At 38.4% G+C, this 23,833-nt stretch overlaps 2 protein-coding genes and 1 long non-coding RNA gene across 6 annotated transcripts; all 3 read right to left on the reverse strand.

Annotated features, from left to right (window-relative positions):
• Positions 1-286: 286 nt before the first annotated feature.
• On the reverse strand, positions 287-2,910 carry LOC117954370. The gene is made up of 2 exons (XR_004658807.1): positions 2,240-2,910; positions 287-601 (listed from the first exon to the last, which is right to left on the reverse strand). It is a non-coding gene; the product is annotated as an uncharacterized LOC117954370 (long non-coding RNA).
• Positions 2,911-2,951: 41 nt separating this feature from the next.
• cc2d1b (coiled-coil and C2 domain containing 1B) lies at positions 2,952-17,350 on the reverse strand. 3 transcript variants are annotated; one of them, XM_034888105.1, is made up of 26 exons: positions 17,258-17,350; positions 16,840-16,959; positions 16,590-16,734; positions 16,116-16,219; positions 15,368-15,487; positions 14,824-14,970; positions 14,212-14,545; positions 13,716-13,834; positions 12,959-13,037; positions 12,419-12,502; positions 11,339-11,466; positions 11,055-11,127; positions 10,681-10,826; positions 10,467-10,596; positions 9,704-9,876; positions 9,243-9,368; positions 7,372-7,430; positions 7,011-7,127; positions 6,685-6,758; positions 6,280-6,338; positions 6,120-6,171; positions 5,044-5,143; positions 4,766-4,856; positions 4,380-4,502; positions 4,244-4,293; positions 2,952-3,826 (listed from the first exon to the last, which is right to left on the reverse strand). In XM_034888105.1, exons 2-25 carry the CDS (start codon positions 16,900-16,902, stop codon positions 4,282-4,284), a joined length of 2,658 nt encoding a protein of 885 aa, XP_034743996.1. In that variant the 5' UTR covers positions 16,903-16,959; positions 17,258-17,350; the 3' UTR covers positions 2,952-3,826; positions 4,244-4,281. The 3 variants fall into 3 exon arrangements, with proteins under 3 accessions (XP_034743996.1, XP_034743997.1, XP_034743998.1); XM_034888106.1 differs by having other exon boundaries at positions 12,419-12,496; positions 16,840-17,330; XM_034888107.1 differs by having other exon boundaries at positions 10,687-10,826; positions 16,840-17,330.
• Positions 4,662-23,503, reverse strand: LOC117954362 (poly(U)-specific endoribonuclease-C-like). Of its 2 annotated transcripts, XM_034888118.1 has the most exons (8): positions 23,257-23,503; positions 20,812-20,911; positions 20,549-20,660; positions 20,342-20,463; positions 19,667-19,779; positions 18,743-18,896; positions 18,330-18,614; positions 4,662-4,689 (listed from the first exon to the last, which is right to left on the reverse strand). In XM_034888118.1, exons 1-7 carry the CDS (start codon positions 23,265-23,267, stop codon positions 18,354-18,356), a joined length of 873 nt encoding a protein of 290 aa, XP_034744009.1. In that variant the 5' UTR covers positions 23,268-23,503; the 3' UTR covers positions 4,662-4,689; positions 18,330-18,353. The 2 variants fall into 2 exon arrangements, with proteins under 2 accessions (XP_034744009.1, XP_034744008.1); XM_034888117.1 differs by lacking the exon at positions 4,662-4,689 and having other exon boundaries at positions 17,727-18,614.
• Between the last annotated feature and the right edge of the window lie 330 nt (positions 23,504-23,833).

Genomic DNA, 23,833 nt, shown 5'->3' on the forward strand with positions numbered 1-23,833 from the left:
TGTAGATAAAGCTGAAGAGGAAAATCAGTTTTGAAATCTCATTCATCAACTCAAGCTTCTACGTAATCAGCACTTGTTTGTCCTGCAGTGGTTGGAAAAGCCACTCAAGTTATTAAAAAGAGAATAACTGTTGACGTGTGTGTATGTTTGTGTGTGTGTGTGTGTGTGTGTGTGTGTGTGTATATATATATATATATATAAATTGCAGACTGGATTCTAAGCCATTAATAGGAGAGTGAAAGCGAGCGTCTGGGTTGCCGCAGTGTCCTTAAAGACGTTTTTTGTTTCTCAACGTCAGAAAAGAAAAGTTCCGTGTTTGTAAAGATCTGGCGTTCCCGCAGAAACTAGAGTTTGCTTGACCTGAAGCTGAATGTATTTCATTTAACATTTCCCGCAACCTATTATCCTAACACAGCCCTGAAATCATGAACGTCCTGCTCCAGACTTTTCAAAACATTTTTGTTTAGCCGTGAGTAGGAACCCTGCAGATCCCTGATCTGTCTCCTTCTGAAGGCCTCCACCGTGTGTGCGTCTGTAAACCGATCGCTGCTGCAGCCCATCTCGTTCTGCTCTGGATTGTTTCTCCTTTAGCAACATGGACCTGGAAAAAAATATACGAATGTATTCCTCCTGTTTCTGTTCAAATCTGCAAAATGTGTGTTTTGTTAATGGCTAGACTAATCACCAAAAACCACCCTGTCATGTCAGAGTGCTCTGTACAGTAATCATTAGCAATTTCTCCATCTTAATCATATTAAACCAGAAGGGGCTACACAAAAAAGTACTGTCAGTACAGTACCTGAGGTTTTGTTAAAGCATTTTATTGGAGATAAACAATCTCGTCATCACAAGTGAGAATCAGACAATCACAAGAAAATCTGCAGAGGAGCCGACGCGTCGGCTAGTGTAAATCAGACCCGTAGCTGTTCTGTATTCGTTTATCACTCAATTTGAAGTATTTTAGAAGCTACCGTAGCAAAGTAATGTTAGAAAAAAGCCGATTAAATGTTCAGTAAAGACTGAATGAGAGGTCAAAGGTCACCAGTTCTGGGCTTATTACTGTGATCATACCAGAGTTGGTGTATCTAAATCACTGTGTCTTCACTATGGGACGTAATAAAGAGGACGTGGGGATTTTTTTTAAATTTTTTTGACTTCCTGTTATCTGTTTTGTTTTTGGCGTTATCTGATGTGTGCAATATGTCCTAAATCCAAAAGAAAAAAGGTGCAATTTGTTTGACTTCAAAAGTAGCAATTTTTTTTTTGTATTCAGTTGTAAGATGTTCCTAACAAAACTTATAACAATGCATTCAGACAAGCTTGAAACGGTGAAGAGAGCAAATCAATTTTGCATTTCAGCAGTTCTATCTTCTAGTTTATGGATGAAAATAAAAAATCATTCAGTTCTGACATTGACTGGGTTTTGTTCAAATCAGGGTTTCTTTTTTTTAAATCCGTCAAAACTGTTTGAAAAGCCAAAAACCCTGTAGTTCTTTTTTTTTTCTTTACACTACAAATGTCAAGTGGGCTTTATCAAAAAAACTGTAGTATATGTAAAATAAAAACTTATAGAAAATGAAAATGAGTGCCTTAGTGTTTGTATTCTGTTTAGGTTCTTCAAAAGTTACATTCTGGAAATCTGTTTATTTTTTACTAAGAAAGCAACATCATTAGAAAAATACTGGACATAGCAAAATGAAAAGAATTTTTAAGCAGGCTATGCAAATTCAATTAAAAACAATTTAGCCTTGATTCTGTTTTTAGTGATTTATTATATTACTTTAATTATATACGTCCTCAATCATTGTAAACAAGTATGTTAACAGAAAATAAAGTGATGGGTATTAATTATGTAGTCTAAGTTTATAGTGAATTTAACATTGCATTGATTCATGTTTTCCCAAAAGAAACTGAAATGTTGTGACCACAGTAGCGTTTAGCAACTAAATCTTAGTTTTAAAGTAAACCTGTTGGAAAAATGGTACAGTGCTTTTATGGCTTCTTGTGTAGCATGTATTACAATGCTGCAGTTGAAACTTTAATTACCCAAAAAAACATTTGCTCTTTTCATTTACTCTTAACAGCAACATTTTTTTTTTCAGAAACAATGTTCAATCTTACTCAAACCAACAGTGTTCATTTAGACTAAAGCTTCAATAGAACGTTGCTCCAATAAAACTACTCAGATGGGACTCTGTTTATTAACTGACGGAGTTAACAATGACGTCACCAATCTCACCATTAATGTCCATCTAGCTTCTGATCAGCAGGTGTGGTTGATGTTCAAATGTCCAACACAGAGTAACATGGACAGGAAATCCTTTAAGGAAAAATAATGGAGTTTGTATCTCAGCTTTAAACAATTTTTTTGAGTTAAATTTTCCAAGGTCAAAAATCTACTTTCAGTTTTTTCAAATGTTCTTTTTTAAGCTTTGAGCCGCACAAAACAAATTCAATCTGCATGGGTTATTATCGCAACGGGTAAGTAACCATTTAAAACAGATATTCATCCAAAGATTCAAGATCTGATGGACTGTTTAAAAAAAGCTGTGCCAAACATATAGGAGCAGTCCAACATTTGGGAAAACGGGATCTCTGCTGGTGACAGCTTGCTGAACTATCTCTCCGATCGTTTCCTGAAGCGCTGTGGAGGAAGGTCTGGCAATGGGGAAACTAGGAGGAGGTTAGCTTAATTTAGCATAAAGACTGGAAGCAGCGTGAAACAGCTAGCCTGGGTCTGTCCAAACTTCAAACTAATGCACCTTCAAGCACCTTTAAAGCCCTCACTAATTGGAGTCTTGTTAATTTGTGAAATTTAGAGAGGCTGGTAGGTGTATTTTGTTTTTAACTTTGGAGGGCGCTAGGCTAGCCATTTGAACCCTCTTTCTTGTTTTTATACTAAGCCAATTGTGACATAAGCAATTGAAGATCAGCCAAATTCAGCTCTGTTGTGATTTCGCACAGATTTGTGTTATTAAATGAAAACACGACAAATATTAATCCAACACACCTAAAGCCACGGATAAGTGAGTGTGCAGTTTAGTGACCACATGTAGAGGACTTACTAATCAAAGTGAAAGGTGCCAAAAAGGGAGTGTGTTCTTTCAAACAAAAATATAATTGTACCATAGTATATAATATCAGTTCTTGGCTTACTCCTTTAAAACATGAGAGTTACTGCGTCTGCTTGCATTCTCACACTAAACAAAAACGGATGAATTGTGTGGAAATAATAAAAACAATCCTGTCACACATTAAACTTCTCGTGTCATAGTAACAGATTTGGCAGCTAACTGGCAATTTCATATATGCAGGATTTTACAGCAACAGTGATTACTTTGGTATTAGTGCATAGGTGCAGTTCTAGATACCAGAGCTGTAATAATATGAAGAATACAGACACATTCCTTCATATATTAACTGAAGTCATGTTGGCCAGCAGGATCAGTTTAGCTCGACACTGAGCCCTTAGCAGAGGAAACGCTGGCTGCCGTCCTCCAGGAGACGGAGTGATACACGAGGAGACTTTTTGGAAAACTGGAACCTTTGCCTGAATAGTTCTCTCTGATGTACGGAGGCTTCCCCTTGTTGCAAGTCTGCCCTGGTGCATCACAAGTATTTGTCCATCAGCTGGTGTCAGGCTGAAGACGGAGGGCTCCAAGTCGGCTCCTGGTGGACCGCAGTGTGAAAGGGAGCTCGTGTCTTGCAAATGTGCAAAAGTTTTACCAAGTCAAAAACCCGTGTTGTAGAGTCGACTCTGAACAGACCGTCCTCATCACATCCCAAACTCTGTCCTCGTCCCATTGTTTTATTGAGTGCCTTTAATCTGCTGAAGAAAGAACTTCATCAAATACACACAAACATGTGAACACCTACACTTAATAGAACAGTTTGACATTTGGGAAAATGACTTCTTGTCATGCTTGCCAAGAGTTAGATGAGAAAGTCAACGCCACTCACATACGCCGGTATAAAACTGTAGCCGGACGCCGCTTAGCTTAGCACAAAGACTGGAAACGGGAAACAGCTAACCTAGCTCTAATTTAACATGTTTAATTTTTTTTTGTTCGTGTGTTTATTTCTTGGCCGGGAGCAGTTACCTTTAGTCTGTGTACAAATTTCTGGGTACTTCGTATTTAACATGGAGACATGAGAGCGGCATCTACCCTCTCAACTCTCAGCAATAATAGCATATTTCCAATTAACAAAAAACAAAAAAAGAGTTATAACAAAAAAGAATGACCTTTATCTTGTGAAGCATCTTTAATCTTGCAGCAGCATCTAAACAAGAACCTTGGAGATAAAAAGAACCCAACATCACACATTTTTACACAATCTCAGGTTTGTCTCAAATTTAAACATTGTATATCTGATGCAACCTGTGACTGGTCGATCACCAGCCAGCGCTCCGTGCTCGTCTGCATGTCGTGTCCGCTCAGAGGCTCCCGCAGGCGGATCTTCACTTCAACACGACCTCCTGTGGCCTTACGACCGTCCATCACCTGATAACAGAGACACCAAGGTCTAAGTTACTATTTATCAGTCAGTGAACATCTCAGCTCAACGCAGCGGGACCCAGTTGGACTCCAAGCTACGGCCCTTTGCTGCACGTCGCTCCCCCTCCCTCACCCCTTTCATTTCTTCAGCTGTCCGTTTAATAAAGGCTTAAAAATAATCTTTAAAAAAAAAAGAATTGACCGCTATGCTTCCATCTCTCTCCATCAGCTTTGTTTTGTGGTCATGGTGTCGTTTCAATCTAACTCACCTCTACGATCTCCCTGATTTCACTCTGGGACTCCAGTTTCTCCAGTTTTACAAGGGCCGTCCCCAGCGGCTTGTCGCTCCGCAGGAAACCGCTGTGAAAAATAAATAAATACATTTTAAAAAAAACACTTTGACTTTCATCTGCCAACTTCTCAGTATTTGGAGATACTTTGGAAGATTAATTCTAGTTTTATGTCCACATTGGTTAGCAAACGTTCCACTCCGAGCAGGGGGAGCAGGGGGAGCAGGGGAGCGGGGGAGCAGCTGGCGGCGACTCACCCTTTGTGCAGCAGCTCCAGTTTGAGGCCTTTAGACGTCACCACCCTCCTGAAGCCGCGGTGGTTACGGTTGATTGACAGGGTGAAGCTCTGGTTATATTCTGGTTTAAAAGAGATCTCAGATAAAGAGATGCAGGCTTCTGAGACTTCACACATGAAGTGTTGCAGACACAAACAGTTATTTACAGTTTGATTTTGCATCGTTTCCTATCTGAAACAAATTCATTTGTTCAAAAACAAACTTGTAAACAAAATCTACAGTATAAGGTGACTCAACATCCGTTTTAACGTACAACGGACTGTAAATTATTGTTTTATTATATTTGTATGCGCACATCTACGAACCATCCATACTAGTTTTATGTATTATTATTATTGTATATATTGAACATTAATATATTCTTTATTCAATACTTCACTGCACATTATTTTCTCTTAGTTTAAAAACTTTGTACAGGTCTTTTTCTTTTTCAAAACTGATCTATTTTATATATTTATTACTGCAAATTTCTAAATTTTTTAGTAATGATTTTTGACTTTTGCAGTGCTCCTTTTCTTTTACTAGGTCCGTTGTAACCGTAACGCCTTGTATGTGAAAACCTACTTGCCAATAAACAGTATACATTGATTTATTTTGAAATAAAATCACTCATAGACACAAATGTGTCAACTCAGAAAAATAATCACAGAAGTAACTTCAAGATATCAATAAGGATATTTCCAATCATTGTAATAGTTCATGGACTGACTCTGTTTCTACACTCTTCCTAATCCGCACCGCAGCATCACGTTCATCAAGAGTTTTGTGTCCACACCTCTAAGATAAGGGGAACGTAAATATGTTCGGATTGTTTAAATTTTAGACAAATTGAAGTGATGGTAAAAAGGACGGAAGATACTCACACATTTCTGAATTAATCATGCACTCTTACATTCACCCATTACTACAGATCTGATGCTGTACACACGGTTCATTCCTTCCGATTGGATCTAAGAATCCTGCTGCTATAGAAACACGCTCATTGTTGATGCAAATATCTGACACACTAATCTCCAGCGATGTCGTTCATGTCTCACCTGGGGAGTTAGTGTTCTTGATGACAGCTGTTTTGTGTTTCTGCGGCTGCTCCTGGTGGCCAAAAAAAACAACAACACTTAACCGTCACCTGTTCAAATCCTCCGAGCAGGCTGTGGTTAAAAGTGACAATGAAAACAATCTGTAGTTTGAGTCTTTTACCGTGCTGGGGTAAGGGAAGTCAAACTTGACGTATGCATCCAGATCATTTGTTTGGATTCCTGAGAGACAAAGACAAAGTATATCACAAAAGATCAACCAGTTTTATTATTTTACATGTGTTACATTTAAATTTTAAGTTTGATTGTTCAGTTTTTGGTTACTGAAAAAAGGTCATAATGACAAACACTTGAAGAGATTTTCCGTGGTACTTTAAACTGAGAACAAGACCAAATCCAACACACAGAAAAAAGATAAGAGAATAACAGCAAAGCAAGAAACCCTAATTTGAAGGCTTCTTAAATTGAATTGAAGCAGTATTTCTAATGTCTACAGAACCATTTCTTCCAGTAGATGCAGACACTACGGGGACCTGCTGTACTGGTAGATGAAGAGGTTTGTTTTTACCACTCGGAGCAGGAAGATTTATCCCTTTGACAATGACAACAACCATGTCAGTGCTGCTCAGGTCTGGAAATATCCTGAAAGGGAAGGAAAGACAGAGAGAGGTACAGTATATTCAACAATTAATCTAAATATGTGCGGGGGGGAAGGTACCAGTCAGATGATGAAATATTTTTCTGGTTTCTGACTTTGAGAGAGAGTAGCTCATATTCAAAAAATATTGATTGTACTTTCCTGGGATTGGAAATACCATAATGGAATTCTTAATTTAGGTAGTTTTCCCGTTTAAATATATGACTGCAGTTAATCTTTTACCAAAAAGTGCCCACCTGACAGTGTGAAACGATCTCTCCTCAAAGTGATGTTTAGGAGGAGGAAGACTTCTCGACTGAGCCAGCTTCAGGACCTCCAGACTCTTCTTACAACTCTCCGCCATCTTCTCAAACCTGGAGCGCACGCACACACAAACACAAACACACAAACAGGAGGAGGAAAGACCGTTTGTGAGACGTTAGCCAACTCTACATGGTCGTTACTTTTATAACATCATGCTGTTTTGTTCACTGTGCATTTCAATATCATAATGATAATAATAATCAAATAGACAAAAAGAAACATTTGGGTCTATATATGCAGTCTGTAACGGAGTTTGGAGTTCATGTGTAAACTGTTGTGACACAAGAAGCTTACTTTGTTGTTTCCGTGACGTTCCCCAGATGTGTGAACTGCTTGGAGTGAGTCATACATTTCTAAAAAAAAATATATATATATATATATATTATATATATATAAATAATATATATTTATAAAAAAATAAAGAACAACAGTGAGACAAGGAAATAATTTGTCTTTACAGCATGAACAAGAACCATGCAAAGAAACCTAAAAATAAAATAAAAAAAATAAATATCTATTATATATAATATGATATTTTGGCATCAGAATTAATTTGGAAACTTCTATAACAAATACATCTGAGAGCTCAAATGTTCGATCCTGGAGCAATCAGAGTTCTGAACAGAAAAAAGTCAAGGTATTACTAAATATAATATAGATAATATAATTAATAACTTATTACTAGGAGTGGCTCCAAACAGTCGAATATTCTAAGCATCGATAAAAGGAGCATGATCCAACTCTCAATCTCACAGTTGAATCTTCTCAAAAGCGTAAAGCCCCAGTTCAGACCAAAGAATCGCCACGAGACGAGTTGCAACGCGCCGGTCAGCCACGCTCTGAAACCTTGCCAGTTCACATTAATGCAACGAGACGGTGTATCATCTTCAGGGGAGCAAATGGTTTTACTTCCGTTTTAATTACGCTGCGGAGGAGGATCTGACTATTCCACACAAAATTCTGGGATGGGAAAAAAAACATGCTCTTGTTGACTGGCATTTCTTTAAAGCAATCACAACCCTCATTGTCCTCACTGCTGCAAAACAGCCTCGGGAAGAAACTTGGTTTGGTCAAACATGTGTACATCCAAAAGTTGTTTTTGCAAAGGAGGTCTATATTCCGATTGGTTGCTGGCGTTAGCCGCTGATTTGCGTCATAGCTTATTACCATAAAGTTGAACATTTTTCCTATTGACGCTCAACACGACCAAAACGCCCGAAATGTGATTACAGATTTGCCGCCCCTTGCAGCTGAGAGAAGCCAGCTTCCATTGAAAAATGAATGACTTCCGTTAACTTTAAAAGCTTAAGTCGGTGTGAACACACAGTTAGTCGTGCAACAGAGAACTCTGATTGGACAGATAGTCTAGCTAGCTGTTTGGATTCACCCTGCAGAGCTCTGAGGAGAAGTTAACCAAAGTCCTCATAAAACAACCTGAGTTTAAAATTACAACACAAAGGAAGTGGAAGGAGGCGGACATCCGCTGGCTTTTTGTGGATATAGACTACATTCCTAGTGATGAAACACCAAAAACAATGTTTTATTTCTCTGATTAATGGCTTTGTTCTAACGCTGCTTGCTCTCTTCAGTTACTCTCTAGCTCGCTCGACCACATTAACGTGCTTCCAGGCACAAGTTGAGCCTCCGTCTCAAAAACTGCCATTTTGACCAGTTGACATTTAAAATAATAAGTTAAAATAAAATGTATTTTTGATCATTTTAATGCTTTAGTTTGCAACGGACTTTACAAGCTGACCTTGCTATTTACTGTTCAAACAGGTGACGTCCCTTCAAACACAAGCCTCTGGCAACTTGACCAGCTGAGTCGCAGGCGACACCATCAGCTGACTGAGACGGGCTGATTGATGAAACTTTCCTGCAACGTTCTAAAACGTTTCATAACGTTGTGAATCTTTGGTCTGAACTGGGCTTTTATGAAACGAGGATCATGCCATTTTGGCTCTATGGGGGTGCTCTGTGTCTAATTTTACACAGAACTACCCGTTTTCTTCCAATAAGTTAAGATACAGCCTAATAGGATGTAAATATCAACATATGGCGGTAAATACAAATGTAAAAAGAAAGAAGCTTTTAATCAATCTTTTTAAAGTGTGTGAATAAATCCAAAGGCTCCATGACCCCATGATCCGTGATTAATGATTAACCTCATACTGCTCCTTTAGGATCTTGGCCAGTTGTGTGTAAAGCTGCTCTGCTTTCTCTGAGATCTGCACGTCGCTGTGATGAACCAGGATAAAGTCGTCATCTTCGTCACCAGGGGGCGACGGCACCTGCAGGTGACAGAACAGAGAGGGTCAGCCGCAGCACATCACATATAAAATTGGTGTATTTTGAGGAAAAGGAGCCCTAATAATACCCTCATGAATAAATAAAAACTGAGCAAATTGTAATCTAATTACTTTTACTTTCAAATTATGACGTGACATTTTAACAATTTAACCAAAAACAACTAATTACTTCAGAGAAACAAGAACTACTTGAGACCAATTTCTACTCTTTGCCCCCTACTTATATCCAAATCAGTTAAGGTATTTCTAACACCAAGCTGGGTTTGGGTGAATCCTACTAAGGATTCAGTAGCAGTGTAAATCTCCCGTCTGCTCACTGTGCTGATGTCCACAGTCTTGCCGCAGCGTGCTGCCTCGATCATGGGCTCGAAGCCCTTGGCGGTGCGGAGGAAAATCTTGGCCTGTTCCATGTCGTTCTTCTGCTTTGCCTGCAGAGCTGCCTTCATGTACATCTTCTTCCTGCCCTCCAGAAACTCCAGCTGCTGACCTGCTGTAGTACGAAGAAAGACAGAAAGTTAACAGATTGTAAAAAACTAGATGTGGTGTTCAGTGGGGATAACTACATCCAAATAAGATCATTTGTAGCATGGCTGATGGAGGAAGGTGGAAGGACCAGTATGTGAAAGAGTTGTTTTTGTTCTTGTCTGGATGATATCCGTTACATTTTAAGTATAAGGGCTAATGATTAAAAAAAAAAAAAAGTGATTATTTTCATTAACAATTAATCTGGCAATTTCAATTTGCTTGTGTTTGTAAAACAAGCAAAAACAGTAAAAACATTAGATATTCAATTTACTGTAACAATGCCATCTTTGAGAAGCTGGAACCGGAGAATACTAGATTTTTTTGCTTTAAAGAAAGTCTGGAATTATCAATCAATTTAATTATAATAGTTGCCATTTAATTCTCGGTCAACTAATTGATTAAACGACTAATGCAACTCTAATTAGTATAATTGTTTATGTCCATTTCTCATTTTAATTTTCTGTCATGTTTGTTGGTGTGCAAATATCTTCTGCTTCAAAAGAGGCTGCCCTGTGTCTGGTGTTTTGGAGAACATGTTTTCTTTTGGGGACTGACCTGTTGGTGAGAGTCCTTCCCTGGCAGCTGTTCTGTCAGGTGAAGCTGACGGAGTTCTTTTCCGTTCTTGCCCTGCAGTGGAGAGATCTAACATAGGCTTCTTTGGCTCTTCTGGAACAGCAGGCTTAGACTACAACAAACATAAAAAGCTGGATAAACAATTTATCAACAAAAACCAAATCAGAAAGATTATAATGTGCTGATGATAGCCCACCTTCTCCTCCTTCTCCTCATCTTCTTCTTCTTCTTCATCTGCTATTTGGGAAGCATCGTTGGAGGCAAGCTTATTGGCCGCCTCCAGAGCAGCAACGAATCCCTGCTCCGCTCCTGACGCCTTCTGGCCCGGGATTGGAGGAAAACCTGAAAGATAAAAGCAAATTCATCATTTTGACTAGCATTACAGCTCTTAAACACTAGATGTTTGTACTAGAAGTTCAACAACATGTCTCTGACTGACGCATGGCTTTAATAGTGATACAGTAACAGTATCACCCCAGAAACAAAATTCAAATCCAATTTCACAGTGCTAAAATGTGACCTGAAAATTACACTGCCAGCTCAACAACATTACTGAAAAAAGAAACCCACCAGGGGGAACCGGAAGCTCCTCAAAGTCGACTGCTTTTCCTGCTTTGTGAGCTCGGATGGCACTCTGGTATTGCTGCAGGAGGAGAGATGATAAATGTTTTTACAACGCTGCTGTAACAGGGTAAAAAAAAAGAGGACGATTTGTTGCTGTAAAGTGCTAGAAGTCCAGTGTTTTTAGGAACAGTGATTAACATTTAGAAAAAGACCAAGCTTGACAAACAGTTTTGGCAGTAGAGTTCTGTCAAGGTAAATGCAGACATCAGAAGGAGAGTCTTTCCTTGTACCTTGGCTATACGGTCATGCATTCGGGCCTTGCGGTCGTCTCCACCAGCTTTTGCCTGATTGGACGCCTCCACATACTTTGCTCTTCTCTGCTCGAGAGCCTCCAGCACGTCTTTGGGAGCCGCTGGGGCTGATGGGAAAGCAGTAGACAAAAAGGTTTACAAAGTTTGTCAATATGTGTTTTTTTGTTTCGAGATGTTACCTCAAAGCTAAAGACATGCTGTCGGGCTGTACTTAGGGACATCATAAGCTAAATGCTAACATGCTGATGTTAACAGGTATAACATTTACCATGTTCACCATCATAGTTCTGCATTTTAGGATGCCAGCATTTTCTTATTATCACTAAACACAACGTACAGCTGAGGCTGACATGAATGTTAATAGTTTTGCAGGAATTAAGTCATTTAGTCATTGCTGTAACTGCGGCGGGGAGCTGTGGTCTCAGGGTCTTAGGTGCCTCAAGGAGCATTAACCCACGAACACCCTGGTGGACACCGGTGGTCAGGGAAGCTGACCGACTTAAGTCTTTCCGGGATGTGTTATCCCGGAGGAAGTCGCAAGGTACCGAGGGGCCCGAAGGGCTGCAGCCTCTACTGTGACAGATGCATAGCAGTGGGTGTAGGAGAAGTTCGGAGAAGACACAGAGAAGGACTTTCGGACGGCACCAAGGTGCTTCTGGAAAACCATTTGCCTTTTGTAATCCAGTTTTCTATTTCACCTTAACACTGATCCATGGCTTCAGCGACATGCAATGTAATTACATTGTATTACATTGTAATACAATGTAATATTTCTATTCACCCATCAGCCATGTAATATTCAGGTGAATGTGTTGTTGTTTTTATTCCTAATAGTCTCTGTGGGCATGCTTATGCAATGTGCTGTATTTTGTAAATGTGCTGTATTTTTTGTAGCACTTTTCTAGTCTTAACAACAAGCGGTGTGTGTTCTTCTCTATTTGAAGTCATATCTAATGTGAAGTGAAATAAAGGGGAAACAACTGCATGACTGGTCAAAATTAAATGTAAGCCACAGCAACAATTCAAACACATACAGTTATAAATGTAGATGACTATTACCTGGAGCTTCTGTAACCAGTTGGGGGACTTCTATGTTTTGCCCAGAGGACAGTTCTTTCACTGGAGCAGAGCCTCCTCCTGTACCTATAACACAAGGTAAACGGAAACATACAGGAGCAGATACACCAGGTTAACTAAATGTTACAGATATTTATTGTTCTGCAGTTTCCTAAACATGTTGCTTATGTTGTTATTACAGATTGATCATAATTCACCTGCAAAGTACAACTTTTCTTGCATCATTTATTTCTAATCACTTCACATCAGTGTTTTATATAGTTTTTGTTTTATTATTTTAGTATTACTTATATAAGTATCATAGAAGCCAAATCAGGATGTCTCTTGAAATCATCTCAAAACCCATTTGTTGTTCTTTTTTTATTTGATGTTTATTGTGTGTTTTGCGCTTATATTTCCTCCTTTAACTGTCATTCCTCCTGTATATCACCTTGGAGCTTCTGTTTTTAAAAGAGGTGTATGAATGAAGTTGGCTTTGTTGTGTTTTATACACTTCTTTCACATAACACCAGTGTTCCTCACCCTGTCCTGGAGATGGAGGAAGGCCACTCAGGTCGACTGCTTGTCCTTTTTCCAACGCCTCAATCACCGCATCGAACCTCTGCACCAAAACATACAAACCCAAACTCTGTCAAACACAATGATGGTCTTTGTCTACTTCCAAATTGTTGGCATGTTTCACATACTTGGGAGAGAAATCCTGCAGCCAGAATATGCAGCAACAGGCTCATGTTAGCAATTTAACTTTACACATTGAAATACAAAGATTTCTGACATATTAAAATTTCTAATTTGGTTCAGTTTCATAACTGATGTCTGATACATACAAATATTTACCCTTCGCAATAATCCTGCAAAGCATCGGGTTAAAAAACAAAAGCAGCTGCTGCTACATTCCTACAGCAGAAATTTGCTTTTTTTGCATTTTTTAATGATTTATTTAATCTTCAAGCATTAAGAATTGCATATATTTTTTGCATGTATAATGTTTAAAAAAAGCATTTAAACTAATTTATATAGCACAAAATAAATAGATGTGCATTTTTTTATTTTGAAATTTCAAAAACTAAAACAAAAGGTTATCTACTGGTCATCTATTAAGCACATTACCCCCACAGAGTAATTCCCTGACACCATGTTATTTACTAAGAATAAAATGCTGGCTCATAACAGAGAAATCCTTTTTTAGGATATTCCTATTTTAGGAAAAACATTTCTGTACAGAAGACACGACCTTCCCTTTAAACAAATCCATTAGGGTTGTAGTCTCTTTACTCACCTTACTGGTCTTGAAGTAAAGCGTGGCTTGCTCAGTATCTCCCTGCTTCTTGGCTCTCAGTGCTGCCATCTTGTATTCTTTCTGCCTCTCTAAAAGCAACGTCTTGGTTGCCTTGCTCACTGCGGATTCACGAGGACAGAATAGCAGAACATTTACCACAATGAAAGCCCTGATTCATCCCATATTGAGAGGCTGAGGCATATAAGTACACTGTGTGGAAAGTGTGTGGGACAGAATGGAAAACCAAATTTAAAGTATTAAAATAAACTTAACTTGTGGATTATTTAAACTAATGCACCAACATTTAACCAAGCGGTCTCATCGGAAAACCTCCGTAAACATCTACACACCTTTTGATACCTTGTTTCACTCTTTGGAAAAGAAATCAAAACATTATCTAAGACACCAAATGTCACAGTTAACTAATCCACAATGCACAATTTTGGCCATCTTTCAAGTGTCTTTGTAGTTTTTAACTTATAATGTAAACACGGACCATCTGTCAGACTGGTCTGAGGCCGGTCTGCAGGTTCCTCTGTCTGCTCCTGTGGAGATGGGACAGTGCTCAAAGGCAGCAGGCTGGCGGAGGACGACTGCTCCTCCTCACTGCTGGGGGTGAGGATCTCTGGTACAGCAGGTGGCGGTGGCATCGCCTCCCCCTGCTGATCTGAAGGAGTGGGTTCAGGAGGCGAGGGTACAGGGGGAGGCGTTCGATGGGGAACAGCAGGATCAGAGGCGGATCTCGAAGCTCCAGTGGCAACAGGAGTAGGGATCTCTGCCTCGTTCACAGGTCTCCCTTTTTTAACAGCAGCTAACATTGTCTCCAGAGTCTGCAGGGAGCAACATTAACAATCAATCTTTAATGCGTATTGAAGAAAGCATCACTGCAGTCCAGTAATTCCAGGCACAAAATATATACTGTTAAAACGCAAAAACAAGTAAATATCTAAACTATGACAACAGATTAAAAAATGACAAATAGCATGATGTCTTCCTTTACAGAGCTCAACTGTGTGATCAGACACATGAATACCAAAATATTGTTGTTTCTACGGATCTGTAGTTGTTGTTAGGCACATATCTCGTCATTAGCCAGTATTTAACTCACCTTCAGGCCGCGATCGTATCTCCTGGCTTTGGAGGTATCCCCTGCAGTTTTAGCGTTTTGTAAGGCCGTCTTGTACATGATAACTCTCTCCTCCAGGGTGTGTTGGAGGCTGCCGGGAGCTGCTGAGGAGACCTTTACTTCCTGCTGCTTCACCAAAACAACAGGCAGGTACTCTAAATTATTATCTGAAAACAGCTGGTTTGTTAGGTCAAGAAATTACTCAGAACTGTGTGTTGAGAAAGGATTTGCCAAATATAAATAATAGGAGGGAATTGCTTTCTACACATCTATATCTCATTTTTATTTACATGTTAAAATGCATGTACTTGATGTCAAGTGAATCTATTCTACCAGTGACATTAAGAAGCATACAACTATTGTATTGAGATACAGATGTAAAAATCAGAGGTGATTTAAGAATAAAATAAGCAGCTAATTTTGTAAACCACCATAAGGCAGAAGGATAAATATGTCTGCCCATTCTGGTTACCGGCAACTGCTAAAATGTTGACAAAAGGCTGGCAGTGGGCAACGTGTTTTGTACCTGCGTCAGTAAGGACTTTGGTTTTTCAGCTTGAGAAGATTCTGCAGTGGGGAAGGATGTGGGGGAAACAGTTACAGCATCCTCGGCTTCCCGCTCACCCACCACTTCCTGTAGCTCTGCCTGATGGGGTAAAATACAGCAACTGATCAACAGCCAACTTTGATTTGGATTTCAGAAAGTGCAGAATGTGAGACAACTTTTCCATTTGGTAAAACCTGCAGTTGCTTGACAAATGACAAGTATGCCAACCAAAATGTGCATATGTAATGAAGGTCCAACAAATCAATAACTCCCTGGCTAAAAAGATGCAACGTATTAGGATAAATCTACATTTGTTACAGAACTGACACAAATCTACTTTGACTTTGGGTGTTGCAGCAAAAAGTAGCTCTGTACCAAATTTTTACAACATAGAGTCCTGTGTTATTTTAAACCATTAAGTACTATACTTGTGTATCAACCATTGTATTAATGTAAAACTTGACATCACAGGCTCCCAATGAGTGGGTAAAGGCAACAAGAATTTTAAACCATGTGGTAGATGGCCAAGAGGCCCACAAGGAATACATTTTTTGTTTCAAAGTCTCCTGCTGTTTGTTGGATGAACGCACTTGGTTTTTAGAGCTACTTGAATTAATGTCAGTGTAAAATGTGTCTGGTAAATGGACTACTTTTTCCAGCTTCTTTAAATTCAAGCAGCCACATATCCTGCCATAAAAATCTGAAATAAATGTACAGCAACACCAACCAGTAGATCTTCATCGTCCTCCAGGTTACTGTCATCTTCATCCTCATCCTCATCCCTCATACACTCATCAGCCATTCTTGCGATGTCTTCCATGGGCAGGGGGCCTACAACACAAACATGATGTCATGTATCCGACTGGGTTTGTATTCGAGTTCTTCAACACATATTACATGGCAATGTAGTAATAATATAAAAGGCATCATTGTTTCTATACGTATCTTTTGTGTATCTACCAATACGATCTATCAGATGGTAATTACATTTTTTTTTAACAGTAACTGTCCTGCCCAGTACAATTCTTAGTGGCGATGTTAAATAAACAACTTTGAGCGAACCTTTCATTATCTGATTTTTTATACTCTTAAATACCAATATAGTATATTAAAAATCCAGTATCAGTCAGGCTATAGTACTGACTCCTGGCATGGGCACCACACAGCTCCACATACAAGTAAAAAGCTGCACTGCACTCACTTTTCCCCTTCTGCTTGGCTCTTCCTCCAGCAGCAGCTCTATTTCCAGTGATAGCAGCAAGTTCAGCCTCTAAGTCCGGGTCGTCCAGATTCCCCTCCATACCCATCATCATCTCCTCAGGGTCCAGGTCTACAAACAAACCCATCTGTAACCAGGAAGTAAGAGATTAACATCACCCTTTGACAGCTAGTCAAGAGAAAACGTAACAACCATCTCTGCTTGCAGCATTCATCAGTGTTGTTGTTGATACCTGCTTGGCTGCAGCAGCGCCCTGGCCTCTCGGCTGCGGTGCTCTCTTCTTTTTACCAAACATGTTGTTGTTTTGGCTTGTTGTTTAACAAGCCCCTAAGCGACACTCCAGCGATTCAAACTACAAACACATTACAATAATCTCAAATCACAGAATGTCTCCTGTCGTGTAATGTCATCGGTCTGCTCGCAGTAGTTATAAAGTCATGTGAGTGGTTGTCAGGTGGCTCCAAACAGACAACGAGCTGCCAACTAACGCGTATGTTAGCCGAGTTGCTAGCTGTTAGCAAGCTGGCTAACCATGTTTCTCGCCTCAAATTCAAAAAGTTTGTCCATGAGAAAGAAGACGATTGTTAGTGTCACTGTAAGCAAACACTTGGGAGAGTTGTATCCAGCTCTGAAAGCGTGAGGGTCTTTACCTGCTCGTTCAACACTTCATCAGGTAGTTCTCAGTTTCATTTCTGTGGTTTGACATGGTAATAGGCTTCTGAGTACGCATGCGCGAAGTGAGGGAGCTTCCGAGGATCATTTTAAAGGTGCAGCCGTGTTCAGCCTTGACCATAGACATAATAATTAATAAATTTATTATTAGACATAATAAATAATACATTTATTATGTCTATGGCCTTGACTCCAAGGGGATTGAATAAAAAAAAAAAATCCGTTAAGTAAGTAAGAAATATGTCTAACGGTGTAATGATTTCCATAGTTATGGTTTTAACTTTTACAGTCATCTCACGATTCAAGTTTTATTATCATCTGCTTAGAAAACACAAGTATATACAATAACATTTCAGTCCTGTACCAAGCCACAAGTTTTTAAAAAATACAAAATTTGTATTTTTTATTTGATAATAATATTTTACACAATTACTGTGGGAGGTTGTAGGTAACTGTACTGAAAGCTCAGGACAATGAGCAGAAATAAAAAATATTAAAAAATTCAATTTCATCAGCAGCATATAATTTTTCTACTAGTCGGATTTGTTTTATAACTGCAGAATAAAAAATCTGTTAAGAATTCTCAGAAAAGAAAACACATTGTGACAATACATTTTGTGTAATCAGAAAAAAATACTTTGAATGAAATTGACTTATGGTAAAAAATACCAACTTTATATCTAGACAGACTGAATCTGGGGGAACTATCAGGCCTAATTTAACAAACAGGAGATTGCTAACAACATTGTAGAGAAAGGAACTTTTGTTTACTCTATAGTATTATATACAATAAAAGACAGATACGTGATTATAAAAACCTAAATTCTTTCCATGATATCAATCCAGATCAGGAGATTTAGGCTAAAAACGTTGTTCACTCTAGACAGTTTAAGCCTGACATTTAGTGCAAAGATTGCAGCGCTGTGGAGATAGGTCCGGCAATGCAAGACGGCTGCAAAAAGAACCTGATCCAGATTTGTGTTAAGGTTATACTGCATGGGAATAAAATCAAAGTTCAACATAAATTGTTAAAAATGTGAATGTTTACATAACAGCTGCTCATGTGGAGTGATATTACAGATCCCTGTGGTTGCTGCTGAGCAGTGTGGGGTAGGATGTGCCGATAGATCCCCTGTGCCGATAGACTACCAGCTCCAGCACATACTCGTCCACTTTCACCACCACAGACGTCTTCTTCTCAGTCGACATGAGAAAGATGATGGTGAACAGAGCCACCTCAAACTCTGGACTGACACCAATAAAGGAGCCACCAATCGGCTTCACCAGGCCTTTCCAACTGAACTGCAGGTTCAGGACGTGGTCATCTTCATCAGGCTGTAAAACAATGATAGAAAAAAACTGACTATGTTCTCATAGATTTATCTTTTGTTCAGTAACAGCACTGATTGTTGTAGCTATAGAGTTTTTGGTTCAGTATTTTCCTAATGTAGATATTGTCTTACTGTATCTTTGCTGTCTCTTGCTTTGTAGCCTTTGTAGTCAATATGGTTGTGTTTTTCCTGCAGGTAGAACTGGATCCAGTTGTGAAGACCCATAATCTCCCGATCAAACTTGGTTTCTCCCACAAACACATGTTCAAATCCACAGGAATCCTCACTATAATGAAAAACAGTATGTTTTAAAGATAGGTTTATTAAGTCCTATGTATGGCCTTATTCATCCTGTGATCAGATCTGTTTTGATACTTTCTCTTATTTACGGTCTTTGAATGGCTGCCTAGATGAAGCATGAAAACACTTTAAGGTAACGCAACCTGTGATTCTCCTTTAAGAAGCAGATGGATATCGAATAATGCAAATTATCAGTACAACAAAATTAAATTTTAACCCATGCACTAAGGTATATTTTTTTCCAGGAAAGTACATTCTTGACCCTTGGAAATAATAGTTTGACTAAAAAAAGTTTAATCTCAATTTACTTATTACCTTCTGACAGATTAAAATTTAAGATTAACTGCTGCAGACCATAAAATGGGGTTTAAAGCTCCAGCAGTGTTACTAAGTGGTTTTTTTTTGTCAAAGATTTATTCTTTCTTTGAATATATATATATATATTTTTTCTCAGTCTAATAACAGGATTACCAGTTGCAGTAATTGTAACTTAACTGTTACTTAAAAAGAATACAAAACATAGAATACACTAAGTGTTGTAGCAATGTACTTATTCATGTATATATTTTTACATTCCTTAATGATTTTTGAGAAAGATATTGTCTCCATTCTAGCAAATTCAGCTGCAGAAAACAGTAACCGTTGACTTCCACAAGTTTTTGTGTAGAGGATTAAACCTGTGCTATCTCTGCTACCCTCCAGGATCATCTCTTTCTACATTACAGTAGCCTTCCTTGTTATTATTTTGAAACTCACCTTCCACTCCTGTCCCGGTGGTAGAGGCGAAACCAGATGTCATACAACTGTTTCTTGAACTGTTCAGGGTCTGATTGCGACTGCCCCTTCCTGACCAGATACTTGTGAGCACACTATAAAAGAAAAAACAAACAGTATAAGGACACACATACATACACATATATATATACATACATACATACATACATACATACACAAAAATAAGAGAGAGAGAAAGAGTTCAGTACAGTGCAGAAAACTCCAGAAGAGCTCCAAAACTGATTTTGTTTGGAGGTTGCTTTGATAACCAGTAATACCTTTGTAAAGTTTTACAAAAACAATACATGCATAAAAGGAATATCCTAAAATAAGGATGCAAAGTACCTGTACAGTATAACTAAAAGAAAATAAGTACAATCGTAATTTTATCCTACACAATAGTTAAAATGAAAAGTTACAGTATATTATTTTTATATTGTAATAAACAGTTGAACTCATTCTACCAATCTAGAATATTGAAGGTAAACTGTTTCCTGCAGTCTGTGGCTAATATTTTGATTAGATATTCAGTTTATTTCAACTTTCATTCAGTGTTTCCTCTAAAATATTTCTTGTTGTGAAGTGTTGTGTAGAATTTTTGATGGTGATGATAGATGTGTTAAAGAGAAGACTCTTTCTCTCTCCCAGCCACTGCACCTTCATGACATCAGTCTCCATGATAGAATCAATAAAGAGCTTGTTCTCTTTATGCTCCTCTGACGTCACTGTCTCCGATACACCTGTGGACATCTCATAGTTGTCCAGCAAGTTCATGAAATCTGCATTAAAAACAAACATGCTTGTTAAAAAATGTAGGTAGTGGCAAAAGTACACGAAGTGTAATGGAAAAAAGGTTAAACTTACGTAAATATGTCTTGATACTCTTGAGTTTGTCTTCATTGACATATGTGAAGAGCGGAGCACTGGCCTTGTCTCTGGCATAGCTACTGCCCTGAGCCACATAACCTGCCCTTCCCTGAGCAAAACACACCCAAATACACAGACAACAGCATGTAAATGCAATAGACAAGAAAACTGACTGCATGGGGTTTGCATGGATTGTGTGTGTGTCTCTCTGAGTGTTTTGCATTGCAGAGAAGCTCTGAAGGCAGACTTGTGTTACTGACCTGGAGGGAAATGATGTAATCAGTCCCCGGCCTGAGACGGTTAGTATCCAGGCGCCAGAGTTGGTTAAGCACATCGGTGAGCTCCTTGTTGGCCTGTTGCCTGTTAAAATGCAAATAAAACAAATGCAGAGAATTAAGTATTTGTGGTAGACAAACGAGATATAGAGCAATAGAATAAGATTATTTCCAACACTGAAACATACGTTTCGAAACCTGCTCAAACTACTTAAAACGTTTTTTAAATTTTATCCTTTACTAACGAACATGTTTTTTTCCCCCCAATAGTAGGCTTTTATAAACTTACGTATTCAAACATTCCCAACCAGTTAGGTTTAAAAGAGGTACATTAGTTTTACCACCAATCATTAAACCAACCAAATAGTGTCATTTAGGTCACCTACTTTATCATGATACGCTTTTATGAGACTGTGTTGATTGATTTTTTTATTTAGACAAATGTAACAGGAAATTGCTGTAATATACCAAACCCTTATATAACTCACTCCTAATGTGGCTCAGTAGATGGATATAGAGTATAATTTGCACAATTGGTTCATTTACATTTTAGCATACATTTAGCATATTATTTAAGCGGTTGCGCATTTTGTTTTCCCATCCTGTATATATTTAAATATTTGTTCTTATATTTTATTCTTTATATTTTATTCCTATTATTATTATTATATGTATACTGTATGTATGCATATTTCTCCTATTATCTCATTTATATTTATATTTTGTGTTGTGTGACTAACGTACGTGTGCTGCTGTAACACCGTAATTTCCCATTTTTGGGGATTGATAAATATCTATCTATACTACAGTATATTTAAGGCTAATAGGTAGCACTAAGAGGTAAGAGTGTGACATTACTAATTCAAGCAAATGCAGCTACAATTTAATCACAGTGTTTGAAGACGCCCTCTAGTCTAATCAAGAAAGAGAAAAAATGTTGAATTGTGTTGAATATTGTACACATTAAGGGTCAACTTACACATGGACTCTTTTGTTCATGTTTTCCATTTAAGCATGCCTATATTTACAGGCTTGAGTGCATGTCAGCTTTATAACTTAGCTACCTAAACTAAACTTAGTTGAACAGTCATGTCATCTACAAATACTTGAATTTGTGTTGGCTTCAGTATGGAGCTAGAATTGTTTCTTTATTACTAGTGAGAGAAAAAAGATCTTAGAGGGAAAAAAAGTTTGAGAGAAAGACAAGAAGACAAGACAGGGCTCACCCAACAGGCCAATAGGATCGTGGCCCCGCCCATAACCCTATTCTCACATCAAGAGAAAAATCCTGAGATGAGAGCAAAAACTTTGTTTTGAGAGCAAGAAGAAAAACGTTTTAAGAGAAAACTGTTTTTGAGAGATTTCTTTTTCAAACTGATAGCAAAAAAATATATGCATTTGAGAGTTTAAAAAAGTATTTTGAAATAGTTTTTTTTTTTTTGGTATGAAAACTTGTTCCTTTCATATTTTCTCATAAAATGTTTTTTGCTATCAGTATTATAACTTTTTCTCTCAAACTTTTTTTTTCCTCTCAGATCTTTTTTTTCTTGCATGTAATAAAGAAACAATGCTAGCTCCATACTACAGCAGCTGGATACCTTTTGTTGTTTTTTGGGGTTTAGTTTCTGGTCTTGCAGTTCCCTTTTGTTAGACAACACAATGCCAGCAGAAGAAAAAAACAGACCAGTCAAGAAAACCTTGACTCCATTAAAGAACCCAGCTCTATCAGTAAGTTACAACTGTAACATGAGATAGAACAAAAAACTTAAAGATGTTTTATTGTGCCACTAACATTTGGTCAAATATAATTCAGGGTATCTGCTCAATCTCCTGCTTACTCTTCACGTGACAATGCCATTTAAAAGTATCTCATAACAGCCACACCCTTCCGGCCATTCTAACAGAGAAGATGTTTGATACATTGGGGAAACAAATTTGAGTGAGACCGGAAGGATACAGACACTTCTCTCTTCTTAAATTAGTTGTGCATATCACAAGGGAGAACTACACACTTCATTGCAGCAGAGGGTATTTCTATTCAAGTCCTGTTCTGTTTGTTTGTTGCATAATTTAACCCACTAATCACTACCAGACTCTACAAATCCATAGTACAAACCTGTAATCTGCACTGAGAAAAGCTGTTGGTCTAAAAGGACATTTGTGTTTTAGAAAAAAAACTACAAACTAACCTTTACTTTCTCTCGACGTTACCATCGAGAAGCCCCCTGAGAAATATCATGTTACAGTTTGGCGGAAGTTTACATAAAATATTTCTATTTTAAATGGAAACTACGTAAAGCGGTCGAAAGTTGGCTGAAAATGTCACTAATAAGCTAATTGAAATATGCACATGCAAGAACTGAAGAAAACAAATTAAAAGATAAAGTATTGTGATGTGTCTTTGTTCTCCAATTGTCACCAGAAACTTACCCCTTTGCCATGATTTCGTTCAGTGGAAAATGTTACTCTCTGACTTCTTATCCTCTCAGAGGTGCTATTTCATACGGACAGTTATCGGCGTCAATCATGACGTTACCAAAATAACCAGCCAATAGCAAGACCCGAAGGCGCCCCCGCCCCCCCCCTCTATCATTAGAAGGGCGGATCCGTAGCCATGGTAAAGGGGAAGAGCATGGATGACCAGAGATCAGACAGAGAGACGACTCAGACTATTCGGAGTAGTTTCCTGTATGTGCGTCAAGAGGGGTTTGGCACTGTACGCCACTTAGATCACACACACACACACACACGAGAGAAAACATACGGAAAAACACACATTTTCCACCCAGTTCTCACAAAAACACACTTTTCCCACACGTTCTGACCATTCAACCGGACCAGGTAAACACACAAAATAACACATAATGACAGGACAGACCTTTTGCATGTTAGGGGATGGGATACACAAAATATCAGATGAAAAATGGCCTGATATGTACCCACTATGTAACTTTTGGTAGAAAACAGCAGACCTCTCCAAATTATTTCAGGTTGATTATTGTGACCT

This window comes from Etheostoma cragini, chromosome 12 (assembly GCF_013103735.1).
Source record: "Etheostoma cragini isolate CJK2018 chromosome 12, CSU_Ecrag_1.0, whole genome shotgun sequence".
Lineage (NCBI taxonomy): Eukaryota > Metazoa > Chordata > Actinopteri > Perciformes > Percidae > Etheostoma > Etheostoma cragini.

Excerpts from the sequence above, each read along its gene's own strand:
- cc2d1b (XM_034888105.1), bottom strand. The coding sequence starts at position 16,902 with ATGTTTGGTAAAAAGAAGAGAGCACCGCAGCCGAGAGGCCAGGGCGCT. Across the intron at positions 15,488-16,115 it reads AGGACGATGAAGATCTACTG|GCAGAGCTACAGGAAGTGGT; the intron begins GTTGGTGTTGCT and ends TTACCCCATCAG. Across the intron at positions 7,431-9,242 it reads TCCTAAAGGAGCAGTATGAG|AAATGTATGACTCACTCCAA; the intron begins GTTAATCATTAA and ends ATTTTTTTTTAG.
- LOC117954362 (XM_034888118.1), bottom strand. Across the intron at positions 20,464-20,548 it reads GAGTATCAAGACATATTTAC|ATTTCATGAACTTGCTGGAC; the intron begins GTAAGTTTAACC and ends TTTTTAATGCAG. Across the intron at positions 18,615-18,742 it reads CAAGAGACAGCAAAGATACA|CCTGATGAAGATGACCACGT; the intron begins GTAAGACAATAT and ends ATTGTTTTACAG.